The sequence below is a fragment of the Lactuca sativa genome, chromosome 6 (assembly GCF_002870075.4).
Source record: "Lactuca sativa cultivar Salinas chromosome 6, Lsat_Salinas_v11, whole genome shotgun sequence".
Lineage (NCBI taxonomy): Eukaryota > Viridiplantae > Streptophyta > Magnoliopsida > Asterales > Asteraceae > Lactuca > Lactuca sativa.
This window is the reverse complement of record NC_056628.2, coordinates 57,179,146-57,191,115: the sequence shown is the minus strand read 5'-3', so window position 1 is coordinate 57,191,115 and position 11,970 is coordinate 57,179,146. Positions and strand designations below refer to the sequence as shown.

General features: G+C 32.0%; 1 protein-coding gene across 1 annotated transcript; it reads left to right on the top strand.

Annotated features, from left to right (window-relative positions):
- The first annotated feature begins 1,433 nt into the window (after positions 1 to 1,433).
- On the top strand, positions 1,434 to 3,027 carry LOC111905400 (uncharacterized). The gene is made up of 2 exons (XM_023901103.3): positions 1,434 to 2,193; positions 2,690 to 3,027. Exons 1-2 carry the CDS (start codon positions 2,023 to 2,025, stop codon positions 2,858 to 2,860), a joined length of 342 nt encoding a protein of 113 aa, XP_023756871.1. The 5' UTR covers positions 1,434 to 2,022; the 3' UTR covers positions 2,861 to 3,027.
- The last annotated feature ends 8,943 nt before the right edge of the window (positions 3,028 to 11,970 follow it).

The following is an 11,970-nucleotide window of genomic DNA, read 5'->3' as shown; positions in this document are numbered from 1 at the left end:
CGAATTTTATGCAATAAAATTAAGAATAAATTGATTAAATTTGACCATTTTATAAATAAAAGTTAATATCGACTATTAATTAGTCTGGTTGATAAAGTATCACCTTATAATATAACTTGTTTCTTGATTGTTATTGTTGCACATATATTTTGACGCATTTGTTTTCCTTTAAAATATTGAATATATTTCCTTTCAAACTCGGAATATGTTTTAATTTTTTCTTTTTGTTTTCTAAGGAAAATGCTATTCAAATGGGAAGTGATTACATTATAGAGGTGTACAGTAAATTGGTTAAATTTCTCTTTCACAGCGTAGTTTGACAACAGGATTTTTTAGTATTTTCCGGTAATAAAGTTGGAAGGTTCATTTTTAGAGCAACTAAAACTCACTAGGTCTGAGTTAATGTGGGGTTGGCGTGCTAAGAATATTATAGACATCGTAAATGTGGTTTCGTACTAGACTGAAATACTTAATAAGTTTGAAAGAGTAGATGTTAAGAAGCTGGAAAGAAAAAAAAAATGAAAACTAGCAGTAATAATTTGGGAGTCCAATAGGTAAAATTTACAATAAGTTTACAGGAGTAATGTGGTAGTGGGTGTGAATGTGTAGTATGACACATATTAATAAAAAAGTGAAAATAAATCTCCACTTATAGAAGCTAGTTAGTGTTGTCAACGTTACAAAACAATTCAACTCAAAATTTCTTTTTGATTAGGTGAATAAAATAAACCCGTAATTCACATTATCGATTTGAATGTTTGGACCTTAACTTGGGTCATAGTTTCCGCTTAATATCGTTTCAATCCATTTATTTAAATATGTTGAAATCCCTTTCCAAAAACATATTTATTTACATGTGGGGTTCGTGTCAAATTTGATGTTGTGTCAAAAATTATATCCCTAAAATAGACAAGTAAAAGTAAAACTAATAAAAAAAAACTTACCTCTGAACATTTGACAACAAGTTTCTTCAACTGCTAATATATTGACATAAGGTTAATTGACACGATAATAATACTAATTATTATGAATAATATACAAAATAAATGGCAAATGGTTGAAGCCATGTGGGGTAAAAAGTAAATCCAACAGAAAAGGATAACACAGGGATCAAAATACCAACAAAATTTGTTTTTGGATCTTATCCAAAACAACCATTATAGAATATGGACCAAATTTGTAATTTAATGTATCTTCTTTAACTCGTTTATATATATCATTCCAAGGAGACTTTTCCCTCACATTTAACACTTTCCGAAGACACATCTTTCTCTTTGCATCTTCTTACACCTAAATTGAACTTTATCCCATCACCATTTCCTTTCACTTACCAGTTAAGGAATCTTAAAACTTTATACCCCAATATTACAACACAATACCTTATATCACCTGTGGATTTCACTATACCAGTCACATCAGCAAAACAGGTTCAGTGAACATTGCTGTGGACTGGGGTCTATATCGCATTAGCATCTCTGTGCTGCGTCATTGCAATGGTGGCTGATTATTACATGGTTTTTGGAACCAAAAACTATGGTTTCTGTGTAAATATTTCTTTCTAATGTTGCTTCTCTCCCTATGATAGGTGTTGCAATAAAGTACCATGGATCTAACTACTCTAATGTCAGGTTATGTATACCACGCTGCAAGCTTGGAAGCCTGACCTTTATGTGCACCATGGCGGCTAATCTATTGCCTTCTCCATCTACCATGGACAATAAAGAACTTGTCTCGAACATTATAGATTTAATTATGATAAGTTCTTTGTTGTCCATGTGGTTGATAGATCAGGCAAAAAATTAGACACCATGGCGCATATAGAGTTTATACTTCCAAGTTTTGTAGCTTGGTTGACATCACCTGGCATTGGATTATTTAGATCCACTGGTAGCTTCATTGCAACAGCTATTACAGGAAGCAAAGCAGCATATATTCATATTGAAGTATTGACATGGAAACTATAATTTTTTATCCTGAAATCATGTACTAAATCTGCCATCATTGCAATAATGCAAAATAGAGATGCTAAGGCTATATATGTATCCCAATTCATGGCATATGGGTTCACTGAACCTGTTTTGCAGATCTGAGCCGTATACTAATAAGGTTGAACGCCATCTGGTAACTGTTGAAGCTCTTGAATCTAGTGGTGGCAATCAAGTGACAAGAAAGTCGAACAAGTTATTAAGTAAAGTAAGTCATTATGCTCATATTATATCAAGGCTTTTTTTTTACTGTTATAGAAAACGCGGTTTAAAACAGGAATAGCGGAATCATCTTCTAGATACTAGGTGTCTGTATAAGGGACCGACCTAAGCGATGAGTGACAGATTGACCATCGGGCCAACTCGCACATGGAGTGCTGGAGCATGGGCCAAATTTAAAGTGGGCCATATTTAAAGTGGGTTAAATAAGTTATGGGCCATATTTAAAGATGGTTAAATAAGATCTTATTTAATTATTGTGCATAAATAAACCACATCAATTTGGTTGTAATTTTATTTATTTAATAATATATATATATATATATATATATATATATATATATATATATATATATATATATATATATATAACAGTTAATAGTCGTTCTTTCAATTTGTTAATTTTTATATGCAATAGATTATAGATGGACTAGTTTAGTTTGTGTAAAATATAACAATATTGAAGATAGTAACCATTTTTGAAGAAGCTTTTGGTGCTCTCGGTTTTGGTGGAAAGAAACAACCACCCTACGGTTTTCATGGGGTTTTCTAGCACAACATGGAGTCTTGAAGCTTTTGCAAGCAATGGTTGTTTTGACAAGTGGGAGCTTGAAGACATCATTCGAAGATTTAATGATTTGTCCCTTAAGAATTAGTTGACAATTCTTGTGTTAGTTCATAAGAGTTGTCACTAGTTAAATGACTTGGTTTATCCACTTTTACATATCCTAGATGTTTTATGTTGATATTATATGTGTGGTTGAAAACTTTGAAATAAGTTTTTACATGCTAAATAATATCTTGAACATAGGCCCGACCCTAACTGTGGGCAACCCAAACGATCGTCTAGGCCCATGCCTCTAAGGGACCAAAAGTTTATGGGCTATATAGTATGTACGTATATAAAATTTAGTTTATGTACATTTTACTTGGAGACCCACGTTAACCCAATTTTAAATCAGTCCAAAAAATATGGAGTGGAGGGTGGAACGATAAATGCGTGTACATGCATCTAGAACAAAGAAAACAATGGGAATTAGGCAATGTTTTGAAAACCGGACTGGACTCCGAACCAGTCGTCTTACCGGTTCGATGGTTCAAGTGGTTCGACCGGTCGAACCGTCTCTAAAAACCGGTAGAACCGGCCATATATATATATATATATATATATATATATATATATAATAGTGTAAACAATAAAATATTGATGTTGATATATCGTTGATTCTTATATTAAGGTATCATAAATAAATTTATGCGTGATGTATCTCAAGCAGCTTTTTGTAAAGATGGTTAAGTTGCTTTGCATTTTATTTCCATTATTCAAAGTTCGAATCTTGTCTTTGACAAGTGCTATACTATTTTGCCAGCAATTCTTACTATCCCACATCGTTGGCATGATAAAACTTGTATGAATTTCATCTTCTACAAAAAGAAGGTTATGCTCATATCCTTTCAAATCTGAGTTTGGTGGAATCCCACATCGGCTGGGACAAGAAACTTTTGCCATCTTAATGCTCTATATAATGATATGTCAAACATCGAAGCATTATCCAACCGTTTGGGTTGCTGTTGAATGTGTTAGCCCAGAGTTAAAATTTATAAAACCGGTTTTCAGTCCGGTTAGACCAGAGCAGTTTGACCACGGTTCATAGAAAACCGCCGGTTTTAAACGGTTTGGTCCCCTAGCGGTTTTTGGGGTCTAAAAAACCAGTAACGTGGCCGGTTCCCGGTTGAACCGGTCGAACCGGCCGGTCCGGTCCGGTTTTCAAAACAATGGAATTAGGGCGTCATCAGGCAACGGAATCGACTCTTTGTGAATCTTTATTTTGTTGCCTCGTAAATCTCGACATCAGCACATCTGTAACATCGTTTGTCCTTCTGGCATACATAATCTTGAGATCAATATTCTTATTTTTCTTTTTTCAATTGTTTAAACGATTCTCTATTGTTCTTATCGAGTTGCAGTCCATCGTAATCTACTTCTCACTGAGTATTTATTGAAACATTACAATCTTGCTAACTCCTTCTGTGTTGTCATGTTGAACAGTTGATTTTGCCCCTTTTATGTGTTTTCTTATGTGTTTAACTGATGATTTTGTCTTCTCATTTGTGTTGAACTCTAATTTCTGGATTGATTAGAAGATACTAGATAAGCTTTGATCAACATCAAATCTTTTTATTTAATTTCTGAATTTTATTTATGCTTTTTGGTTTCTGATTTTTTGTTTCTCATCTTTTTGTATTTGTTTTTCTTTCTAATTTTTGTTTGTCAAAGCTTATAATTTCTCGTTCTTTGTTTGTTTTAAATCTGATTTTTCATGCCAGATTCTTATGTGTTTTGTCCTCCCATTTTGTGGAACTCTGATTTCTGAAGTGATTAGAAGATAGCATATAAGGTTTAATCAACATTAGACCTTTTGTTTTGATTTTTGATTCTTATGTATGTTTTTTCATTTTTTTTTTGGTTTCTTTAGGTTTGTATATGTTTATCTTTTCTTATTTTTATTTGTCGAAGCTCTTAATTTCTTATTACTATTTGTTTTGGAGTCAGATTTTTTGAAGTTAGATTCTTCAAGTCGGACTGAAACAATGAAACTCAAATTTCCATGTCTCGGATTTTTCATTGAATTAGTTAATATGTTTGTATGTATTTGAATCATTGTTTGTAAAACTTTTCTTAGGGTCATCAATGTTAAAGGTTAAATGGTTTGGAAATATTGTGCATAAAGAAATATATGTTAAATATAATTGATGTTAATAGTGTTATTGATGATCTTAATTAGTTGTTTTTGTTTTTTTGTTTTTTGTTTTTTTTTCTTTTTGTAAATGATGTGGCTATATTTATGTTTTTGATAATATTATTAATGATTTTATTAAATTGGTTTTGTTTTGTTTTGTTTTTTTTTTTGTTTTTTGTTTTTTGTTTTTTGTTTTTTTCCTTTATAAATGATGTGGCTATATTTATGTTTTTGATAGTATTATTAATGATTTTATTAAATTGGTTTATTTTCTCAAATATTTATTGCATTTGGGATTTTCAGGGCCTTTTCTTTCTTCTCGCCCCAGACTCAAACTATGTTTTGACCAACCTCTCCCTGACATAATGTAAATAATGTGGCTATATTTATGTTTTTGATAAGATTATTAATGACTTTTGTAAATGATGTGGCTATATTTATGTTTTTGATAATATTATTAATGATTTTTGTAAATTGGCTAATTTTCTCAAATATTTATTACATTTGGGGTTTTCAAGGCCTTTTTTCTTCTCGCTTCGGACCCAAAATATGTTTGGAACAAGCCCTGCTTGAACATAATGTAAATAATATAAATGGAGTTTGGTTTTTGCAACATCTAGTATATTGTCACGAATTTGCATATATTAAGAATGAATCGATTGATCCAAATTTGATATGTTGTGATGTGTTTCCGTGTTTATGTATGTTATATGTGCTAGAGGTGTCGATAACATACTATGGAATAATTATTTAGGATTTATTGTGTAACATTCGCAATTTTCAACCAAAATTTTCATTTTTAAATAAGAGTAATCATTCAAATGTCATTTATAGTAAGACAACTAATTGTTCAATTATGTCAAACCATGATAACAAAAACATAAGTAATAATAAAGATTGTAAAAATCAAATCAACAGAAGACTCCAAAACTCAAAACATATACATGGATGTGATGCAATCAAACAGTGGTCTTCCCATTGCTTCCTAGACAACTTGAAAACATTTACATTTAAAAGAGTAAACACAAAGCTTAGTGAGTTCCCTAAATACCACATAACCATGTCAATGCTATGATCCAACCATAGTCTTATACTCACTTCTATTGCGGCAGTCCAACCACAGTCTTTCCTGCTATGATCCAACCATAGTCTTTCATAGGTCAAACCACCTATAGTCTAACATAGGTCAAACCTTAGTCTATAGATTAAACCTACTAAGTTTGACCAAAAGTTAAACCGGTCAAAAAGACAACGGTCAAAGTTTATGTAGGAATAATATTCCAGTAATGTACGAAAACAAACAAGCAAATAGAAAAAACTAAGGCATGTGTTTAACACGTTGTCCATAAAACAAATTCGACCGCTACCTGGTGTTTGTTTCCCAGGATACAACAGTTTGAAGTGGTTCTTCTAGACCACCTGAACCTTCAATAGGCCTGGATTATATCCTCAATATAGCTAGAAAAAGATGAAGATGAAGTGGGGAAGAAGAGAGTATTCTTGCAATCTTTTTGGTGTCCTAAAATGGTTGTATAGTAGTAGTATTTATACTACACATTCTATAACACCTCTATTAATCAAAAAATTAATGTGTGTTAATATGTAATTAAATTGTAATATTAATTACAAATTCAGTTACAAAAGAAAGAAATGTTTGCAAGAAAGGTCACTGAACTTTTTTTTTTCTTTCTCCCAACCATTAAACTCTTTTATTTACTTCTTCCAACACCCTTACTTTAAAGATTAATTTATCATTCATATTAAATCCATTTTGGACGTGTTAAAAAATGGGGAAAACCCATTTTTATAAATTGGTTAGCACCAATTTTCCAACAATTCGCCACATGAATGAAAATTGATCAAACATATTCAAGCTACCTAGATAAAATCCAACAATTGAATCATGCATAGGATAGGTAGGTGTTACCCTTTGAACCTTCCCTTAAGATACATATTTATTTTACTAGCGGACCAGTAGACTCGTTGTCCTTGAACTGTTATGTCGTTTGTGTAAATAATCAATATGTGTCACACATGATTCTCCCTGACCTAGTTAGGTTCTTATTGATGTGTCTGTTATGCTCATGGACACCTGCCTGGTTCTGTAAGAGCTCTTAGGAATGTACCCATACAATTCCTTTTGAAGCGAACCTACTTCTCTCTCACATAGGTGATTGTATAATAATCATTAAAAGTTAATTCGTGATGATTTCCAATTTATCATCCATGACTATAAGCTTAACCTGCATCACTGTTTGTTTTAGGAATGAGTTGGGGTTAACCCCCACAGTGATTCACAAATTTTATATGCAAGTAGGTTGTCCCATTGAACCTAGATCTTGGGATCTCCAATCAACTAGGTTGGGTTTTCCTTCGCAATAACTTATTAGTCTATGGGTTTAGTCCCATTCCTCATAACGATATGATGTTTCCTTTTGGTGATGTCATTTGTTATGGTGAATATGGTGCCGTAAGCTCATGTTTAATACCATGACTTGAAAAAAAATTCCTCAAATGGTGATGCATATTCACCTCCACATTCACACTTTTTGTTGAGAAGATTCTCAGCCTCACTTTTGTACAATTTAAATTTGTACATCATTACTTTTAAGTAAATTAACATATCAAAGTTGAATGCAATCGTCAATAAAAATGATAAAGTACTTATATCACTATTATATGGATTCAACTTCATATCACACACATTTGTGTGAATTAATCCAAGGGGTTTAGTTGTCCTTTCCACGAACTTGAATGATTGGTGTGTTAACTTTGACTCAATACAAGTGTTACATTCATATTCTGACTTATATGAAAGTGAGGTATGTGTTCAAGTTTTATTAACCTTCTTAATTTGTCAATATTAACATGTCCAAATCTAGCATGTCACACATTAGAAATTTAAGCAAGTAAGCGGAAGAGTTATCCAACTCATTGGTATTAGGATCATTAGCCAATATATTAAACATTCCACCATCCTTATAGACCTTGCCTATAAACACACTTTTTTTTAGGTTAGTACAAACTTATTGGACTCAAAACACCAAAAAATCCATGTTTGTTCAAAACCCATCCAAACACTAAGTTCTTCTATGGAACATACAACACATCATTAAATGTTAGCTCTTTTCTATGTTATACCATTTCTGGAATGTTTTAAACACCAAATTGAAGTGTTTAGAATCACAATTTCAAGAATATTTTTTTGCCTCAACTTGGACAACCTTATAATTCTTGTGTCACTCCCTCTTTGAGCACGCATGGCGTGTAACACCCATATCAATCCATCACTCATTGGAGTTAGCATCCATAGAGTTTACTTCAGAAATCTTTCCAATTTGGATAGTGATATTTCTGAAATCATTTATACCCTAAATAGAAATGTCTAGAATTCTAATTTCCAGAAAATATGTTTGCCTCTTGCTTAACTCAACATAATTAAAAATCTATATTTGAACAAATATGAAACTTGATTTTTGATGCAGAAATTCTAAAATTTGATTTCTCATGCAGAAAACTGATGCATAAATTATGATATCAAAAAATCTGATGTTTTCTTTCAACAAAAATATTTAAAGTGTGATGTTTTTAAGTAAAACCAAACTGTTTTTTGATTTCCAAAGCTATTTTACATAAAATTGAAGTCATTTTTTACTAAACAAAGCCTTTTTGTTTTTCACAAAACAATGCAGTCTTTTCAAGACTGCTTTAGCTCCAATTAAACTAGTCAAAAGTGAAAACTAAGTTTAAAATCCAATAGTCCTGTCTCTAAGCTTTCCACGGACTACTTTCACAAGTTCATACAATTTTTCTACAATTTATTATGAATTTTACAAAACTGTGTATCATAGTGGTTGAAATCTAACCAGTCAGTGAAAATTGTATTTTTCACCCTAGTTAGATTTGTATATAGCTTTCAGCCAAAACTAATGAAACGAATTAGACTTATACACCAAATTTTGAGAATTAGTTTCAACCAAAAATGAGCATCCATAATTAAGTTATGATTTTTCAAATATTGGAACAGATTAGAGCATTTCACAGCAACACGTAAATTGTGTTTTTGAGTTAAGGTAGCTTCTTAACCCATTAGGTAGTTAATAGAATCAATATCGAAGCTAGAAAATATGATACTTAAAACCAAATACATGTCTTAATGACTTAAAGACCAAAGGTGCTTCAAAATCACAAAAAAAATCCTTTTTTTTTTTTTATGAAAATCATACAATATCAAAATAATGTAAGTAAAATTGTTTCCGATTTCTAGTTCGATTCGTACTAACGAATTTGTTTTAAGATTGTAGGAATAATATTTCGGTAATGTACGAAAACAAACAAGAAAATAGAAAAAACTGAGGCATGTGTTTAACACGTTGTCCATAAAACAAATTCGACCGCTACCTGGTGTTTGTTTCCCAGGATACAACAGTTTGAAGTGGTTCTTCTAGACCACCTGAACCTTTAATAGGCCTGGATTATATCCTCAATATAGCTAGAAAAAGATGAAGATGAAGTGGGGAAGAAGAGAGTATTCTTGCAATCTTTTTGGTGTCCTAAAATGGTTGTATAGTAGTAGTATTTATACTACACATTCTATAACAACTCTATTAATCACAAAATTAATGTTTGTTAATATGTAATTAAATTGTAATACTAATTACAATTTCAGTTACAAAAGAAAGAAATGTTTGCAAGAAAAGGTCCCTAAACTTTTTTTTCTTTCTCCCAACCATTAAACTCTTTTATTTACTTCTTCCAACACCCTTACTTTAAAGATTAATATTAACTCCATTTTGGACGTGTTAGAAAATGGGGAAAACCCATTTTTATAAATTGGTTTACGCCAATTTTCCAACAATTTATAGTAGGCACGTCATGATTCGGACGGGGCACTACACGCCCACTACACGACAAAACAGTCGTGAAACCCTAATAAGTACGTCATGCACCTTAATAGGTGTGTCGCACCTAGTTGATTAATAGCATGTTTCTACTAAGTCCTTAATCCCTTAAGTTAGAGGCTCTGTTTTCAGATATGGACCTCCTTAAGAATAAGATTCAAACACTCAAAAATCATAATAAAAGTGAGAGATAAAGGCTAGGGTTTCAAGAGAAAGTTCTCTAATGATGGAAGCTGAGAGAGTGACAAAATCCTATGGGTTTGTGCCATTAAACATGGCCTGAATCCTGAGGCCTAGAGCTTGGCTCGTCAACTCAAGCATACAACACATAACTCGAGGTACTCCATGCCTGACACATTCTAAGTGCACCACGCCTAATCGTGGACGCATCATGTCCCATCACAAAACTCTAAAATTAAAATACTTAAAATAAGTAGAATACATATCGACAAATTGTGTTGATAGCTTCATGCTAGTGTAAAGACTATGGATTGATTGTAATATGTGATGATTATGCATTTTATGTTTATGGAAATTGATTTGTCTATGATGTTAGGACATTTTCATTCGAGTGATAAGATATACTTTAATATGGTGTTTGATAATTTATGCATGATCCTATAGTGAAGAATAGTAATGAATGATGTATGGCCCTTGTGTCCAATTAATAATGAATTAATAAAATGTAGGGAGTTCAATTAAAGTTGCAAGGGTAGTAACCTAAAATTAGGTATGTATCCAGTCTGGATATAGTGATGGCCTAATAGGTTGAAAGAGAACCTATAGGAAAAGAGCTTATGCTAAAGCGAAGTCGAGTGTTTTTCTAGACGACCATTTCAATAAATGGTCCTATGATGTGAGGATTGAAGTGATGTTATCTATGTGAGGAATCAAATTCAAAAATCACATTTGAGGTATTAGCGAAGGAAATTACCAACTGTACCAATCTCGAACAACAACACATTATACTTGTACATCCAACGTTGGAGTAGCGAATGCAACATATTAGGGCAATGTTATGAGTGATAGTCACTCCTCACTTAGTGCATTGCTTCGGGCTGGTAATGTTAGTAGTGAATGGGGTAATTCCTTTTTAGTTAGTGATGAGAAAAGACCCATAATAACGATGATTAACGATGTAAGCGAAGAATAAAAGAGGGTAATTACAATGTCGATTAAAGTGATGAACAATGCTTGTAAAGTAATTATAACGATGAACAAAGTGAAGATTAATATATCCTATAATAATATATTATAGTGATGATTTATGTTTAGATGTGATGAAATGCAATGTGTGAAGTAGAAAATATGTTATGTGATAATAATTTGAATAATTGGTCCATTATGGGATATGTATGTTTTAATTTTTACATTGTACTTATGATTAGTTCATGTAGCAGTTGCTGACATTTGCGCTTTGTTTGTTGTGTTTTCCATGCATTGGTTCGGGTGCTTTAGAAGATTCCTTGTAAGTTTGGGATACTTGGTTAGTTATGTCTTTGATGTTTTCCTTTTCAGTAGGTGATACCATCTTGAACATGTTTCAGTTATTACTCTAGTTTCATTTGGTTTTCGTAAAACTTAAACTGTTTTGATGGGTGATATTTTGAACTAAGGTAACATTGGTGGTTATTTTGGAAATATTTAATAATTATAACTTTCGTTGCATTTTCTGTTAAAAGTGTACTAAAAATTAAAAGATTTTTTTTATGTAAAATCACGACGTTATAGTAGATGAAGTAGATTAGGAGGTAGGGCAAGAAAGGTGTAGGCAGATATGATCAGGTGAAGAGGAACGACCAAGTGGAGCCCCATGATTGTGTATGATTCCATCGGTAGTTAACGATCAGTGGAGGTTTATTATGGTGGTTTACGGATGGTTTTCAAGAATTGAGAGAGAACGTTGAGAATGATATGAATGATTGACCTTTGTGGAGCTATTGAAAGATTTTATGATATAAATTCAATATCTTAAAAAGTACAATGTGTTTTTTGTTCTCTGTTGGTAAATATTTTACGTAGAATTGTTTATATTTTGATTCTTATGATCAAATTATCGTTCTTTAACATCATCTGAGAAACCTCCACTAGATTGAATTTTGATTCATGATGCTTATCCTTATT

Coding starts and splice junctions, on each gene's coding strand:
- LOC111905400 (XM_023901103.3), top strand. CDS start 2,023: ATGCTAAGGCTATATATGTATCCCAATTCATGGCATATGGGTTCACTG. Junction 2,194..2,689: donor CGAACAAGTTATTAAGTAAA/GTAAGTCATTAT, acceptor CCATTTTTGAAG/AAGCTTTTGGTGCTCTCGGT.